Source organism: Euprymna scolopes, chromosome 35 (genome assembly GCF_053919585.1).
Source record: "Euprymna scolopes isolate OS-2025 chromosome 35, ASM5391958v1, whole genome shotgun sequence".
Taxonomy (NCBI): domain Eukaryota; kingdom Metazoa; phylum Mollusca; class Cephalopoda; order Sepiida; family Sepiolidae; genus Euprymna; species Euprymna scolopes.
Genome location: NC_136516.1, coordinates 87093515 through 87112466, shown reverse-complemented (window position 1 = coordinate 87112466; position 18952 = coordinate 87093515). Strand labels below are relative to the sequence as shown.

The following is an 18952-nucleotide window of genomic DNA, read 5'->3' as shown; positions in this document are numbered from 1 at the left end:
ACCACAATTACAGGAGCCTATTATGCTTCACTTTTGAAGAAATTAAGGGAAGCTATCAAAATCCAGAGGCGGGGCAAGATCAGCAAAGGTACCGTCCTCCTGCAGGACAACACTCCGGTCCACAACTCGCATGTCGCCAGATCAGAAGCACAGGCGTGTGGTTATGAAATCCTCTCTCATCCTCCCTACTCTCCTGACCTTGCACCCTCTGACTTTCACCTCTTCCCAGCCATGAAGTTGTTTTTGAAAGGAAAGAATTTCCCAGATGATGCAGCCTTGATTTCTGAAGTCACGTCGTGGTTGGAGGACCAACCTGGGGGTGTTCTACAAAACGGTCTCCAGAGCTGCATCAAACGATGGGAGAAATGCATAACTCTGGGTGGTTCCTATGTAGAGAAAGACTAATAATTGTGCCGAGTTTCGTTGCTCTACTCCTATGGGAAGTGGGTCAGGGTCATTACTTATTGCACGCCCCTTGTATACTCAAATTTTTGATCTACAGACTTGCAATTTGTGTGCATAGGATAATCAGACTTGTGTAAAACTTTTTGATTGGGTTTTCATCGTTAGGCTGCTAAGGGGTCAAAATTAGAAATTGGTAGGTGGGAGTGGTCAAATTTTTATCTGTTTTCAACTGTTTCACGAATATGTATGCGCGGCCGCAAAACATAAGATTTATGTTAAGAATAAGAAGGTTTAAAAACACTTTTTAAAGGCTGTGACAAGCTGGTCTAATGGTTATCATACTTGATTCAGTCTTTAGGTTTTGGTTTCGATCTCAGTTTCAGTATTTTTTTTTCTTACAAAAAGTGAAATATTTAATAAAAAAAAAACAATACTTGCATGTACATGTCTCAGTTTCTGTATGAATGGAGATATTTATGCATATTTTATGACTGGAAATGTCGGGTGGCCTGCTAGTATTTCACATTTCACGTATTGCACTTACTTGTGACGTCATTCACCCGGGGTGGGTTGAGCCGTCTTTAAATGAATTTGTTGCATCACGTGTCAAGGCAGTCCCTCCATCACTGTCCGCTGCTGACTGCTCAGCATACTTCAGCCATTTGCGATTCCATCATCGCACACCAAAGACACAAGGGTCAGTCATACCTTCCAAGTTAGCTTTGACTTTTGCGAACCATGCCCTCAGTTGACCACCGCTCTTCTTGTGCTATCCTGGTAACAGTGTTAGTGCTATTGCCTTGTAAATCAGGTCAGTTAGTAGACAACCAAGGGCGTGGCCAAACCATCACAGCCTCCTGATAAGAATTATTTCCATGAGTCTAGGAAATTTATATTGTGCATGTATTGTGGCGTTGAGACGTGGTCAGAGATACAAATTCCAAGTATGCAGCGGAGACGCCATCGATTGAAAACTTCCGGCCTTTGAATGTCAGCTAATCATATGGGCCAGGTTCATCGAACAAGAACCTAGTAGATGTGGCATTTGGTTGTTCAAGTGATTTCTTTTTACAACTAAAAGCAATTATGATGCCAACAAAAAACCTTGTTGATTCTAATAGAGATTTGTGCATTGTATCCATATGTTCGCTATGCAAGAAACTCTGGCTAATGTGTCTCCACGCTGGAGTATTGTGAATGTGTTGCCATCTTGGAAAATTATGATGAAACGTTTATTTTATTCTAGGTTGTACTTGGTAAAACGTTGGTGCCTAATTATTAGGACTATGAAAAGAGCATATTCTTTTCCTTGTTTTGATTCTCTGGTATATATCCATTGGTATCTTATGTTTTTATGTAGTGATGTGGTTTCAATCCATTTCAATATTTTAGTCATGGGTCGGAGGTCACCAATTTGTTGCAGTAGGCTTGCGCATTCATCAACAAAAATTAATGAAAATAGATTATTAATAGTGTGTATATATATATATATATATATATATATATATTTATTAGATGTTGTTTGTTTTGGTTTTAGCGATATGTTTTTGAATGAATTCAATTATTTACGAAAGTGCATTTTTACCTAAATGCAAGTTGGGAATAATTTTCCCTTTAACCAATTTGATACCCCTACATAGGGAGTGGTATATATATTATTTTTAAAATGTAATTATCCACTGACATGTGTTTCGTCATCTACGACTCATCAGAGTGGCTGAATATAGCGAGATTTGAAATCGGGACCCCACGATAATGAGCCTAAACCCCCTTACCTCTGACCTATCTCTCCAACTGTCTGGATATATCGCGATCTTAGATGTTTGTTTTGGTTTTAGCAATATGTTTTTGAATGAATTCAATTATTTACATTTTAAAATATATATATATATATATATATATACTACAATAGGCTTTATTTAAACAAAGAACATTTATACATTTTTTTATAAACAATAGCTTTTGCGAAAAATGCATAAGACGTGTGCGTGCGGCGTGTTGCTGATATTTGCCGATCAGATGTGATCTGAGATTAAGTATTTGTTTAAAGTTGTTTACCGAGGTAATTCATGATTGTAGAGTTTCTCCGTGAATTACCTCGGTAACAACTTTAAACAAATACCTGATCTCAGATCACACCTGATGGGCAAATATCAGCAACACCCATGTACGCACATTGTAAAATGTTTTTGACTCCTAATGGGGGTATGAGACGAATGGATTCGCCAATCATTTTTATAACCAACGGCTGTGCTAAACAACCAATGAAAACGTCCCAAAATTACTATAAAAATTGTCGAAGTTTGGATTCAATCAGTTCACCGTTTACTACGTCACGGACCGCATTTAATTCTTGGCCGCCATCTTGGTTAATGATCTGAACTACGCCGCCATCTTGGTTAATGATCTGAACTACGCCGCCATCTTTGTTCGACACAATGTCTCAAAACTTAACATGCGTCTTATGCATTTTTCACATTTATTTATTTATGGCGTACTATTATCCTCATCTTTCTTGGTTGTTGTTTCTTTCTTGGCCAAAAACGTGGTGAGACAACAACAACTATGGATGGCAGTGATTGTTGAGGATGCAGTTAGGAGTTTCAGAGTTCCTATCCCGTCATGGTTACCACTGGACGAAGGCCAGAGGAATAGTTAGCCGAAATGTTAAATAATATATTGGTATCTATTTTTGTTATTTTTTATCAATGAATGTGCAAGCCTGCTGCAACAGATTTCATCTTTCCCCTACCCTTTAAATGTGAAGATGACACTGAGATATTAAAAGTTGTAAACCTCTTCAACCATTTCCCTGTTAAAAATTATACCAATTCTGTTGCTCGAGAGAATCTTCATTTTTGAGCTGTTAATTTTTATATAAAAAAGCTGCACCACTGATACCAGTTCGGATCTTTCGACAGAGGCTACCTTTCTAGAGCAATTGTTCTTGACATATCAAAGGCCTTTGATAGAGTATGGCATAAAGGTTTACTTCACAAATCTCCAGCTATGGTATAGCTGGAAATGTCTTCTCGATTATTAAATCATTTCTCTGAGAGGTTCATAAGTATAGTGGTTGATGGGCAGAAATCAGAAGCTTACAGTATTAATGCTGGAGTCCCTCAGGGGTCCATCCTAGGTCCAACTCTCTTCTTGATCTACATTAATGATCTTCCAAATCACATCCTTACATCATTCATAGACATTTATACTGATGACACTACTATCTATGGTAGCACATCTAAGACAATAAACAACCACGTTTTCTCCGATTCTCTCTTCTCTGATCTTGAGCAAGTGGTACAATGGGGAAAGAGGTGGCTTGTTACTTTTAATGCATCTAAAACCAAGCTTTTATCTTTACATCATCAACGCTCTGATCCCTATCTGGCATTAAGTGAAATAAATGGCTCTCGTCTTGGGGAGGCCTCATGTTTTGATAAGCTTCTGGGCTTGACCTTTACTCCTGATCTTAAATGGAACACGTACATTAAATCTGTTGCGAAGGCCGCTGGAAAAATGGTGGGATCCTTCTATCAATCCAGTAGATATCTCACTGCTGATGCAATTCTCTATCTATATAAGAGCCTGGTACGTCCAAGCATGAAGTACTGTTACCACATCTGTGCAGGAGCTGCTAGAAAGGACTTGCCCTGCCTTGATAGAGTTTAAAATAGACTTTGTAGTCTCGTAGGAGATGTCCTTTTCTCTTCGCTGCAACCTCTTTCTCACAGAAGAGATGTTGCGAGTTTGTCTCTGATGTATCGTTATTTTCATGGAAAGTGTTCCCCCCTCGCCAAACTTTCACAAGAAACACTCGTCTAGCGGAAAACAGTATCAGTAATTGCCCCCACTCGTTATCTCTGCGTAAACCTAAATGTAGATTCCATGAACAAAGCTTCTTTCTTAGAACTGCACGCCTGTAGAATTGTCTTCCGTTTTCCTGCTTTCCAGCTGACTACCATATGGTTGTCTTCAAGTCTAACGTAAACAAGTTCTTGATGAGTCGTTCCACTTGTTAACAAATTTACTGAATTTCTATTACTAACGATTACTATATTGTTCAATTTCTACTGTACACTCTTTAACCCTTATCCTCGAGTGGCCTCTTGGCCTTGATAAGTGGTGATGTCTATGTAAAAAAAACATAAAATGACATTCCTAAAGCATTGAACCTACCATCTGTAAGAACCTTTTGAATCGGTAAGTTTGCATAAAAAAAAAACATTATTCTAATTTGCATTCTCATAAAAAAGTTGAGGTTAATCTCCCCCTCATACCATTCCCATAACTGTCGCCTCTTACCACCATGCTGAACAGCTCATAGTATAGAGATACCCAGCAGTATTTGTTTCTTTTATTAAAAGCAAAAATCCTTTCTTCTTTTTTTTTTTTTTTTTACAATGATAACCACTTATCAAGGCCCGGAAGCCACTCAGGGATAAGGGTTATTGCAAGTACATTACGTTAGTGAGGAGATTTGTTGAAGTGTTTACTTAAGGGGGCGGTTCATTAGGAATTTGTTAACATTGGACTTGAAGACATCCAAGTTGTAGTCCGGAGGGAAGCAGGCAGACAGAACAGAGTTCCACAGGCGTGCAGTTCTAAGAAAGAAGCTTTGTTCATGGAATCCGCGTTTTGATTTATGAACAGAATTATTATAATAAATATCATAAATAATCAAATATAATAATGATTTGATTTATGATTTCTCATTTCTATAAAAAATATCCATTTCCTTCCATCTCCTCCTTGAATTTGTTAAAGCAAAAGTTACCAGTACAACTAGATCAAACCTTTTCCATATCCCCAAATCCTGATAAATGACGGATGTTCAAGCTCATGACCGTACATCTGTGCCAGGAACCGAATTGATTGTGGGAGTTGATTATTGGTTACTAAATAGAATCAGCATTCAGAATTTTTTCAGTTTTCGTCCAGTTGTCATCTAGTAATTTTTTTTTTTTTCTGTAAGACGTTTCTCAACAACCATCAACTCGGACGCGTTCTATATTGAAACACGGAGTTGAAATCAATCTTTGAAGAAGACGTCAAAGATCAAATTTTAGATTCGAGAGAAAGCATGTTACTTTTAATCTTGGACCCTGTTTCATCCTGAGAACTCAACAACATTATATATATATGTATATATATATATATATATATATATATATATATATAAAAACCCAAAGATATTGCTCTTTGATCATATTGACCACATAATTGACCACTTCTTATTAAAGAAACATTTTCTCAGTGACCGGTGACCTTCTCTTTAAAAAATTATGAAATTTTGAATGAAAATATTATGCCATTTCATGTCAATGTCTTAACACTTTTGAATTTACTATGTTCCCGAAACCTTATTTGCGCCACTTCCTTTGTGGCAACCATTATCTTGTCTATTCTCTTCTGTTCTTTTCCTGTTTTATTAATAATTCTGTTAATAAATTATTTATTTTATGCAGATTTATGTGTCATTGTTATTACTTCAGCATGTTTATTGATATCTTCTCTGGAACACAAAATGAAGTTCAGGAACGGATAATCACTAAAAAAAAAAAAGAAAAAAAAACTTATTGGTCCCCCCCCCCACAACAAAGGAGGGATTGCACCTAGTAATTCACTCCCATTCATCTGTTCATTCGTTTGCATGTTTCTCAATAACCACACCTTGAATTTTTTTAAATTTTGCACAAACATTAGTCATGGTGAAAGTAAAATTTTTGCCAGAACGGATTTTCCGAAATAACTGGTTGCCTCCCTAGAGGGCATTATAGGGCTAAAATTGCCTCCAAATTGTTCACTTGTAGAGGGGAACCCCGCATGCTTGGCTTGTTTCTACTTAAATTTAAATAAAATATAAAGAGTGAGCTGTTGAGTTGCTTATCAATTAGAAAAATTAAAAGGGATTTTTTATTTGTTTGTCAAATGTAACTCCATCCCAGAACTAAGGAATATTTTAGTACATACTTGGTACTAGCCTGGATGCCCGGGTGTTTGGTGTGTGTTGAGCAAAAAAAATTTCTATTTCTAAATAACGTAACAACTTTTCCTGCAAAACATTTTTATCGTAAACTCCTTTATATTTCCAAGCTATTTAAGTTGGTAAGTTTATTCCTAAAAAAAAAAAAGACTTTAAAATATGTTGCCTTTGTTAAAGTAATTAAACCATGAACAGATATATTAAACACATGTTGAAAATTACATCTTCTTATACCTATTTCATGCAAGATGGTCCAAAAGCAGTATGAAACATTCCATGCGTTTCTGTGGCATTTTTTTTTTTTTTTTTTTTTTTTTTCAAGTTTTAAACAGAATTTAATTGCATATCGTTCTTCTAAAGGCCAGGTGCTGTAGGTGCTCTCCGCTTATCACAGCATTGTTTGTAGTCAACTTGGACTTCTACTTACCACTGATCAATCAAGCAGCATCTATTCAGGAGAGATGTTGCTGGAGATTGCGCAACTCGTGCTTCACAATTATATGGGCAGTTACCCTTACAGAGGGTATTCATTGTCTCTCATGACAGAATCGAGGTGATAAGTTAGACTGTCTTCCCATTGCGATGTATATTATTAGATTACAATGAACATTTTTGAAATTCACCAGCTGTAACAATCAGGCTTTAGTAGGGTGTATTCCAATTCCTGCTGTAGCTGTCCATTTGAACCTGAAATCATAAAAATTAGTCGGTCATCTCGTAGCATGTATAGCAATAACATATTGAATTTTCAAGAGTCTACAACAATTTTAACTGCCTGTACAAAAATGTCAGTACATTTATTGAAGGTTCCTCATACAACGGTTGTGGGGCTTTTGGTAACTGAACACTTATATACTGTCGAAAGTAAACCCAAGCATTGTAACGCTATGTGATTTGGATTTTCCGTCAACTTATACTATGATTATATAATACTGTGCATTTACTGGAGTTTCTGGTAGCTCAAACAATAACAACTAAGGCTAGAGCACGGTTTTAGCTGATGTCATTGAAGTCATATTTTTTTTTTTTTTTTACTTTTGAAATCACTTTTAAATATTGGTTGTAATATTATAAATGATAGAAAATATGCTCTGTAACATTAAATATAAAATCTGCATATGTTACAGCTGTGCCAGTGAGTAATTATTAGGGCTATGACAACAGCATATTCTTTTCATTGTTTTGACTCTCAAGTGTGTATCCGTTGATATCTTGTATGCTTTTATATAGAGTTATGTGGGTCTCGGTTGATTAACTGTGTCGGATATATACTCAAGAATCAAAACAGTGAAAAGAATATTCTGTTGTCATAGCCCTAGTAATATATATATATATATATATATATATATTGATTGATATCAGAATTAAATGAATGATTTTGCCTCATGAAATGGGTGCTGTCAAGAATTATGCATGTCAACTTAAAGGAATAAATGGTAAGCTGGTCGACATTTTGAAATTTAGAATATAGACTTTCGTCATTTATTTGTTATATGCTCCGTAATTACATTGAGCTTCATAAATTAAAGGATTGATATAAATAAAAGGTGAAGTATAATTTAAAAAAACATTTCCACACACGCATATATATATATATATATATATATATATATATATATATATATATATAACTACATTTACTCACATAAAATTAATATACGAAAGTATAGATTTATGCGTAAACTTTAAGTATTTACTTCAAAAGTGCTCAATACGTAGGTAGAACTAGTTAGTAATTTATAAAATATATATGGCGATTAAGCTACACTGAATATTCGGCGTTTCATCCACTCTAGGATTCGTCAGGCTTATGCGCGAATTCTGTAGTTGTTTATCGTTTTTATATGGTCCTCTTCTGTTGAGGATTTTAGTTAGCCAATCAGCTTTCTAGTATCCACCGTGCCCCTTCCTATCAGCCAATGGGCATGCATTTTATCGAACAAAGGATCTGTTTTAAAACTAGTTTAGTGGTTTAAGGCAGACATTTTTATATATATATATATATATATATATATATAAATAAATATACATATATGCACATATATATACATGTATATATACATACATATGTGTGATCGTTTATGTATATTCATGTTTATTTAATTTATTTATTTGTTTATTTTCTATTGTTTTTGTTAGTTTTAAAACTATTTTGTATCGCTATCCTCTTCTACAGTTTAATAGATTTTGGGGTTCTTTAAAGTACAGGATAGCAAATTTTTCATGAAGGCATAATTTACAACCACAGAATTCACGCATAAGCCTGACGAATCCTAGAGTGGATGAAACGCTGAATATTCAGTGTAGCTTAATCGCCATGAATAAAAACAAGTTAAGAGTTAAAAATATTTAATTTTCAAAAAGGAAACACAAATTAAGTGGATTGTCCTTAATCCACAGAGTTTCGAAAGAAATACTTTCCATCTCATCAGAGGGTAGGAATTAGAAAAATGCGGAATTGGATTTTGCTTGCAAAGTATTTAATGAAACTACAAGTAAGCCATAGAACTTACTTGGTAATAGTTATATAAAAGGTGTGTGTGTATATATATATATATATATATCAGCAAAAATATGCGATTGTTAGGGGCATATATGTGCTGGTATTTATAGTAAATGTTATTTCAAGAAGTTTATTTTTCATTTGAAATTTTTAACAATTTTTTTTTTACTTTGCAATAAATTCCTTGCTAACCTCAATAACGTTAACGATGGCATGACTAAGCGACACTCACCACGTTCAAATTTCTAACCTTTTCATAAAGGAAACAAGCAATTAGAATGACAATCATTTGACATAAAAATTTGAGTCAGAATTTCATGTAAGTTTTAATGCTCAATGAACCAAAAAGGATGTCCTCCAGACAAAATTGTTTACTTTCTGTAGTAGACGGTTTTAACTGTTGGTTCCAAAATCCAGGGTAGTCTCCAAATTTTGTTGCACTAAGAAGTAATAATAAAGGGGAAAAAAAATCCCCAAAGTGTCAGAAAATATTGTAACGCCACATTTTATACCACACACACACACACATTGGCTTGAATGCTTACTGGAGAGAACTTGAATGCTTACTAGACACTATCCTCGAGTGTCTAAGGTCTCTCTGTACAGAGGTTTGTCAGAACAACCTGGCATTAGGATTCTTTTCCCTAGAAGTAAACCCTGACTAAATATTCAAAATCACATAGTATTCGCAGCCCAAATAAGATCTCCTTTCTATAGCTAACCCACATTAGCTTTTACAAAGAATGGTGCACCTTCTCTGAAGTGATGTTATCTCAAGTAATAGCACGAAGATGGATACTCCACCAGACTAGATAAATTCTTGTCCTGCGTATCCAATAAGACCCAAGAAACCAAAACGAAAGATACGCTAAAACATATGAAAATGGTTAATTCGGGAGAGGAAAATTATTATTTTTAATTTTTATTTTTCGTGATGGGACAATTCCAATATTTTTCCCGATTTCTGATACAATTACCGAACTTTCTTGGCCTTCGGGACAAGATCAAAGTGTAGTATCTGTTCTTCAGATGCTGCACTTCTATTTCTTGTTCTCTTTCGGTGGAGGAGAAATCCTTCACGACTGAGACAATTTTTATTTTTGTACCTTTTCTCCACGTTAAAAAACGACCCTGGTGTCTAACTCTGTCCCGTGGGGAGGCATAGTAAATAGGTACAATTACCGATTCTGTGCTAAATTCCAGATTCCGATACAATTACCGATTCTGATTCTCTAATTATTGAACCATAAGATTATTTTCCCCAATTTTCATAAATATGCTGATATTTTCCTGTCAAAATACACTTGTGGAGGATGATCTATCGATTTTAGCTTTACTAATATTATAAAATCAAATGTTTATTATTTTATCATTATTAACAGCAATGGAAGATTTTAATTTACACAAAATCAAATAAAAAAAAGATTGAATGAATCGTTTTGGCATCGGAAAATAGGCATCAATTTTTCCGATTTTGATACCGATTCCGATACCTCCAAATCTTCTGATTTTGCTGATTCCCGATTCTGATTAATCGTCCCAACACTAATTTTTTTGTTACTAAACTCTGTGTTTGAAGGATAAAGAACTTTAATGGAACATTCGAATGTTTATATCTCTCATATAGGGATCAGGTCCTGGATATGACCTAAAACTATATCCGATGGTGAGGTCCCACCTTGCGGGCTTTGGGGAGTGTGGAGCCACCCTTTAATTGCCATTGCTCTCAGGTCCACTCTGACCAAAATCGTTCCTCAAAATAACTAGATTCGGCATCCAATAACCTGAAAAAGGTTGATATGCCGTAAAACAAAACCAACCAACCAACCAACCATATAGGGATCAAGTGTTAGCCCCAGGTAGGGAGCCCCTTGATTTCTGAGAACTTTGACTGAAGTAAAATAAAAACAAAAAAAATGTGAGTGTGTGTTTCCTATAGAAAGAATGGTTAAGAAAGCTACATAAGATCTAAAAATGTTTTATGTAACATTGGTTCCAAATCTCTTTAGGTGTTCCTGTAAGAGAGCTATAAGAGCACAACCCCCTTAAAACTTCAAATAGATACTATTTTGATGAAATCTATATATCTACAAAAGTGAGAATGTGTGTGTGTGTGTGTGTGTGTGTGAGGACAATTCTCAACCTATATACTCAACGGATTTTTGATCTACAGACTTGACATTTGGTATGTAGGGTATTCAGACACGTGGAAAACTTTTTATTCAGGTTTTCATCCAGAAAAAAGAGCTGCTAGCGGGTCAAAATTGATACCGGGGGAGGGGGGGGTCATCAAATTTTTATCTGTTTGTCAACTGCTCCACGAATGCGCATGCATGAGTTGTTCACGTGACAGATTCCTTATGTTAAGAATAAGTAGGTTTGAAAACACTTTTTAAAGATTGTGTCAAGCTATTTGTTGTCTGAAGGGTCGAGCTTCAAAACAATACCAATCTTGTGAAAATCCGTCGCCTCTGTCAAAAGTTTTAGGTAGACATATATACATACATTCATTACATACAGGTGAGATTTATATTATAGACTAGTGGGGGGTGCCTGGCGTTGCTCGGGTGTTTGTGTAAGATGGGAAAAAAACATGTTAGTAGGCAGGCAGGCTCGAACCCGTGACGCGAAGGCGGAAAAGAAAGTGAAAGAAAACCTGACATGTTACTGCTACACTATGACGCAACAGGAAGTGAAAATATTCAAATTTAGCGATGTCAGTCAAAAAGTTGCAGAAATGGATAGTTAAGTGAATGAATTCACGCAGGCGCAGAAATGAACGTCTGCTAGTCTAATATATAAAGGCCAAAATGTGTGTGTATGTTTGTATATCTCGCAAAAACTTTTAACACACGTGACGGATCCTCACAAGATTGGTATCGTTTTGAAGCTTGATACTTGGATGACAAATATAAAAAAATTGGCCAAAAACATTAATTCCTTCACCCTCAACTAGGCAAGGGGGGGTTCATTTTTTTTTTTTTTTTTTTTTTTTCAAAATTTGCACAAGTTATCGTCTCCGTTGAATCGACTACGCTTAATTTCAACACTCTGGATTTTTGCTTGCTGCGTGGACGCATCGGCCAAGATGTTATGTTTTTTTTTTTTTTTCCTTCGCATTACGGGTTCGAGCCTGCCTGCCTACTACCACATATTTTTTTTCTTTAAATAACATCTCTCTCCACCCAAACTGCCTACTGTTTTAGATCCCCCCCCTACTACCCCTCTTCCCCCGGGGTGCCTTATTACATCACCTACACACACCCGGGCAATGCCAGGAATCTTTGCTAGTTATATAGAATACGGCTTCCTATTTCAGAAATTTCTTTTTCAGAACTGCAAGTTTGTGGGACTATTTTGTACTGACTGTTTTCCTCCTGACTATAACCTTGATTTTTTGAAGGCATCGCCAGTCTTTGCGATTAATCATTTTTCGTTCTTGTTAGCACTTTATATCAAGTGGTTTCAAGGCTAGTCTGAAGCGATTTCTATTAGGAATATATTCTTTTTAGATCTGTGTATCAGTTTGTAAAATTAAATAATCAAAAGGCTTTAAGGTAGTTTTCTTGCAATAAAAGTAGCTTCAGTTTCACAAGGTGTGTATTAACAAATTCCTAAAGGCAATTTCTATCGCTGGTTTATTGAAGAAAAATCTGGCCTTTAAAGAGTTTGTGACAACAGAGGTGGGGAGGGGGTCAGTATTTCCTGGTTGTAAAAAATTAAAAAAAAATGATGCGTGCCGGGTACGAACTCACATAACTTATGTGAGCAAGTGAAAACCTTATCAGTGGGCCTACTGATATAAGGTCGCAATGTTAGCTACTTATAATAAAAGTACGTAATGAAATTTGTGCATGCGCAGTTTGCAAAACACGTCAAAAACAGATTTTTTATCTGACTCCCCCCCCCCCTCCTTTGACTGCGGGGTAGTATTTTATTTAATGCGAGCACTTTTTTTATTTTTATTTTCCCAAAATGTTGGGGAGAGGGGGAACCAGCTCCCCTTGTCCAAATTGAATAGCAATTGTCTGATATAAGGAAAATATTTTCACATGTATCAAAGCTGATTGCTTTCGGACATTTCCGGTGATCGCGACCGAAAAAATACTGCCAGAATTAGTGTCGCTTTTATTATACGAAAAAGCCTAATCCACATGCGGCAAGCGAAAAATGTTGAATATTTATCTTCCCAAAGTTGAGTAAATTAAATAGACAGGCGACCTCCATTGTCAACTCGGAGATATTATGATTTATATGTGATATAAAAAGTTTTAAGAAGTTGTGAGCCGACTGACCGCTTCTCTGAAAAAAAAGCCATTCTTGGACATACACAAAAAGCGAACATACATACACACATTTTCGCTTTTATATATATAGACTAGCGGGGGGGGGGGTAACCAACGTTGCTCGGGTGTTTGGAGGTGTGTGTGTTTTTGGGTAAATGAAAATAAAAATCGTTAGCCGGGTGTTTGTTTTAAAAAAAAAAAAAAAAAAAAAACAAAAAAAACAAAGCCTTGACGCGCAGTTGGAAAATAATAAAGTGTGAAAAAAAAAAAGTGCGACATTTAACGGCAGGTGCCCGTTTTTGACGAGTTAATGACGTCAACTTTGAGTGCAGGACAGTGTTTTATTTACCGCGAGTCTGTTCGCTTCTTTTTTTATACGAAAAAGCTTAATGTACATGCGGCGATCGAAAATTGTTGAATATTTATCTTTTGAAAGTCGGGCAAATTAAATAGACAGGCCACCCCGGTTGTTAACGTAGATATTATCATTTATGGTGTGATATAAAAAGTTTTATGAAGTTGTGAGGTGACCGATCGGTTCTTGGAAAAAAAGCCTTTCTTGGACATACCAAAAGAAGCGAACATACATACACACATTTTCGCTTTTATATTTATAGAAGACTAGCATTGATAACTGCTCGGATCGACATGAAGTTCTGCTTGGAAACATCTGCTATACTCAGGATATTGAGCACTTTTTCATTATTATATGTCAACTCCATTGTTTCCCCTGCAACAATTTCACAAATAAAATAACAGATAAAAACACAAAAATGTAATTGCGACAAAAAAGAAGTATTTGACAACCTCCCCCACCAGATACTTCGCCAGAAGAGATACGAAAGGAAGAAGCTATTCTCCTGATATTGAGCAGCTAGGGAAAAAAACCATCCCCCCCCCAAAAAAAAAAATAAAAAAAAAAAAATCATAAATAAATAAATCAAAACTTTTTCTTTCAATCAAAATAGCAGTGAGTGCCCATGCGACCGTAAAAAAAAAAAAAAAGGAGCCACCGTATCTGAGCTCAAACGTGAAAGAGCGGAAAAAGGTAAAAACTTATGGACATACACTTTTGCCCACACCCACACGGCTACAAGTGCTTATGATGTTATGACGTTGCAAAATAAGCGTTTTAAACATAGCTTTAGTTTAATGCCTTGACTTACAAAAATGTGATGTGAAAAAGGGCCCCCCCTTCCAAAAATGAATCTTTTTTTTTTTTTTTTTTTTTTTCTTAATTTTCTCAGACTATGCATCCCTTTCAGATGGTACCGGTTTTGACCCGGTCAAATGTGGATGACAAGAAATTTTAGCAGACACACACACACACACACACACACACACACACCTCCTTTATAATAGATGAGCATGGATACCCGGCGTTGCCTGGGTGGACATAAAGTTAAGTTTAGACACAGCTGCTATATTAAGGATATTGAGCAACCACACAAAAAAGTAGTAGATGACAACTCCCCACCAGCCCATGTGCTGGAACCATGCTCTAAAAAAAAAAAAAAAAAAAAAAAAATGAATCTAAACAGGTTTTCTTTCATCAAAATAGCAAAGGCCCGTGCTACCGCAAAAAAACAAAAAAACAAAAGAAAAATTAGCTGCGGTAAGCAGGCTTGAACCTAAAACGTGAAAGGCTGAAAGAAGGGGAAAAAAACGTTACTAACAAATGCTTTTGCCCATCAGACCACGACGACTTAAGACAACATGACCCCTCAAAATAATTTTTTTAAATAAACTCTCAGTTTGCTACATGACTTGCGGAGATGGAGGTCGCAAAAAGTGACCCACCCCCTTTGCAAGAAATGGTCCAGTTGACCACCACAGAATTAATTTTTTTTTTTTAAATTTTCACAAATTATTACGTTGCTCTTTCAGATGGTACTGGTTTCTACTTGGTCCGATGTGGGTGACAAAAAATTTTAGCAGATATACAAACGCACAAACAAATTGACGTTTGAGACACTAGTGGGGAGTACCCGGCGTTGCCTGGGTGGAGGATATTGGCATAAGGACGGAGCAATGTTAAGAATGACTCCTAATTAAAATTTTTTTTTAAAAGTTAAGGAGAGAAGTGGGTAATTAGTTTTCCATGCTAGTGAATTCAATGAGTTGGTAATTAACTTTTTGCCCGGGTGGAGGATATTGGCACAAGGACGAAATAAAAAATTTTTTTAAAAAAGATAGAGGTGGGATTGAACTTGGAAACGTTGGTAATTAACTTAAGAATTATAAGAGTCGTCATGCATGCGCAGAAATGAACATTGCTTTTAAGCCTGACCCCAGCCCAGGTAAAGTATTTATTTGCTTCCCCACGAAAGCAAATTAGACATAAGGTCATTTTTAATGGGCACTCTGGCATCCAAATAAATACTAATTGTTCCAGTATAAAGGGTTCCCCTACATTGATCAAGGACCAATTACTTAGGCGAAGCATCAGAACAGCTGGCCAGGGGCCAGTTAAGCTTTCCAATTTCTGTCATTTGCAGTCAAATAGTTTCACTTTATACAAAAAAGCCAAACAAACACCCGAGAGGATGCCACAGGGGGAATTTTGTTTAACTTGATCAGAAAAAAAGAAAGAAAGGCTGTCTGTTTGCGAATGCGAGATATTAAGATCTGGAAAGTATGCAAATGCGGAATCTAACCGACACACACACTAACACACATTTTGCCTTTTATATATATATATATATATAGACTAGCTGGGTGTGGAGAGGTTTTATGGTCAGGGTATTGATCAACTGAAAAATAGCAGCGAGTACCCGTGCGAGCGCAAAAAAAAAAAATTTTTTAAAAAGTAGTAAGCAGGTAGTAATGCTAAGGGGGAAAATGAGGTGAAAAAAAGGAAACTGTTTAGTCGTCTCACCCACACATCTTGTGACATGTTTCTTGTGGAAAATGATGGTGAAAGAATGCATGTTTTTCGCCAATTTTTGGATATTTGTTGGTCAAGAGACAACTTTCAATTTTGTCAGTGTTGATCGCGTGTGTCAAAAGTTTTAGCGAAACGGACAAACATACACGTACACACACTAACAGACAGGTGAGATTTATATTATGGACTAGTGAGGGTGCCCGGGTGTTTGGAGGTGTAAAAGAAAAAAAAAAGTCGTAGTAGACAGGCAGGCTGGAACCCGTACCGCAAAGGAGTAACAAGAATGTGAAAAAAAGAGTTAGTAATTAAATTTTGCTCGGGTGGAGGATATTGGCACAAAGGTGAAATGGAAAAAAAAAAAAAAAAAAGAGAGAGAGAGAGAGGTGGGATTGAACTTTAAAACGTACGGTAAAGACGCCAAAGAGGACAGTGAATTTATTGAGTTGGAAATTAAGTTAAGAATCATAGGAGTCGGTGATGAAATGAAAATGGCTTTTAAACCTGGCCTGGGGCCAGTTAAGCTTTCCACTTTCTATCGTGGTATCTATTTGTTTCCCCACAAGGTCATTTATAATGTGGGGGCAAACCAGTTCCCCACAAAAAGTGGGAATTCTGGCAGTGTCCAAATGAATAGCAATTGTCTGATATGAAGGATTTTCCCCACATTGATCAAAGCAAATTGCCTTCTAGACGCCCCGGCCAAGTAGGCCTGGATTTAGTTTCGCTTTACTTATACGAAAAAGACAAACAAACATGCGAAAGGACGAAATAGGATGAATTTTATAAAAGTCGATCAAAAGAAATGTAGAGACGATGTTTATTCGCAAATCGTAGATATTATAATCTAGGGAGTATATAAAAAGTTCTCGAAAATAGTGACCCTCTCGAGACCTATACCCCCGGATAAAAAAAGCCTTTCTTGGACATAAAAAAACGCACGCAGCCATTTTAAAAATTTATCCGATAATTTTTCCTAATTTTTGGTGAAGATACTTACTTTTGCATGATCAATACGTAAGTATATTAAACAGCTTTTTAATTGGAATTAAATTTTTAATTCTACCCCTTAAGTGTGTAACCAAACATTTTTTTTTTTTTTTTTTTTTTTTTTTATCTCTCTTTACCCCTCTGTCTATCTTCCTCTTTCTGTGTTTATCCCTCGTATATTAATATGAACGTTTTGTTTTTCTTATCTCTTTAAGCTCTTCTTAGTGTCTCTGACAAAACTGGCATTGTTGACTTTGCCAAAAGTCTCAGTGAATTGGGTCTGGAACTGATTGGATCTGGAGGCACAGCCCAATCGATTAAGAATGCTGGGATTTCAATCGAGTAAGTTTTTGGTCTACTTTTAAAACTTTTTTTTTTTTTTTTTTTTTTTTTTTAAGATTTCTTAGTTAAATTTAAAATGTATTAATGTAAGTTTTTTTCGTTTTTTTTTTTTTTTTAAGATTTCTTAGTTAAATTTAAAATGTATTAATGTAAGTTTTTTTCGTTTTTTTTTGTTTTTTTTTCATTGAGTATTCCTATATCAAAACTGGTTGCTTTTATTTAAAACAATAATGCATTTTGAAATGAAATACTCTATTATATATATATAATTATATAATATTATATAAATACTCTATTATATAAATACTCTATTATATATATATAATTATATATGAAATACTCTATTATATATATATAATTATATACCTATAAGCTGAGTTTTTTTCTCACTCTAATATTGATATTAAAATCTTACATTTTCCATTGGTATTTATTTGTTTCCCCAAAGAAAGCAAAATATGACACAAGGTCATTTTTAATGTGGGGGAAGGGGCCAGCTCCCCAAAAAGGAGGCACACCAAAAGTAGGCAAAAATAAAAATTGCTTTAGCATAGAAGGGTTTCCCTTCCATTGACTAATAACAAATTAACTTAACAGATACTATACTGTGATCTTAGTCTGCAGGCTAGATCTACTTTTTCTATTTAAAAATTATTAAAACGAACTTCTTAATATACTTAATCATGGATAAGTGACCTTATGTGTGTGTGTGTGTGTGAAACTTCTCTACTAAACTCCTCTTTGAATATATAGTCCACAGACTTTAAATTTGATATACAGGGTATTTGTTCCTTGGAAACATTTTTGATTTGGTATTTAGTCTGTAGAAATGGCTGCTTAGGAGTCCAAATTGAAAGGAAAATAATTGACCTTGGCAAGAGTAAAATGACTAACTTCTGAGCATGCACACATATACGTTTTTAAGTTGAAGTTGCTTAATTTTTAGCTTTTTTTTTTCCATCTGGCAAGAGCTCAGACGGTAACAACGAAAGTTGAAGTGCTAAATAACGACTAAGTCTAGAGCGCTGAATCGTTTAGTTTCTATTCCATCTGATGGCACCAAAGTCATTTTCTTTTTTTTTTAACTTTGGAAATCATTACTCTATATATTAGGTACAATATCATAATCAATACAGAATTTGCTCTATAATAATAAGTACAAAATCTGCATGAATTAAAATATCATATTTAAGCGTATTTTACACATTAAGCAGCCTGTTATATCATTAAATTCATTACCATCACAGCAGCAGCCATTATAGCGTAATGGTGAGAAGTCTTGACTGTCATTTGGGCGGTCAGGTTTCGATCCTGGCCTGAGGCAGTTGCCTGTCTAGTCACACTGATGAGCTGTGAAACAGTACTGTATGTGGATGACTATATATATATATATATATATATATATATATATATATATATATATAATATCTCATAGAGATGAAAGCCCCCCCCCCTACAAATTTTTGTATGCCTAATTGACATAATTACTTTTTAAATGGTTTATGATAAACTAGCCTGGGTTCCTGGTATTGCCCGGGTGTTTGGAGGTGAGTGTT

The 18952-nt window shown here is 35.5% G+C and overlaps 1 protein-coding gene across 1 annotated transcript in view; it reads left to right on the top strand.

Annotated features, from left to right (window-relative positions):
* Positions 1–18952, top strand: part of LOC145259975 (bifunctional purine biosynthesis protein ATIC-like) — a 75100-nt gene that overhangs the window by 2820 nt on the left and 53328 nt on the right. Inside the window, exon 2 of the mRNA XM_080117968.1 lies at positions 17270–17396. Within this exon, the coding sequence (XP_079974094.1) occupies positions 17270–17396 (127 nt within the window). The remainder of the gene's footprint in view (positions 1–17269; positions 17397–18952) is intronic.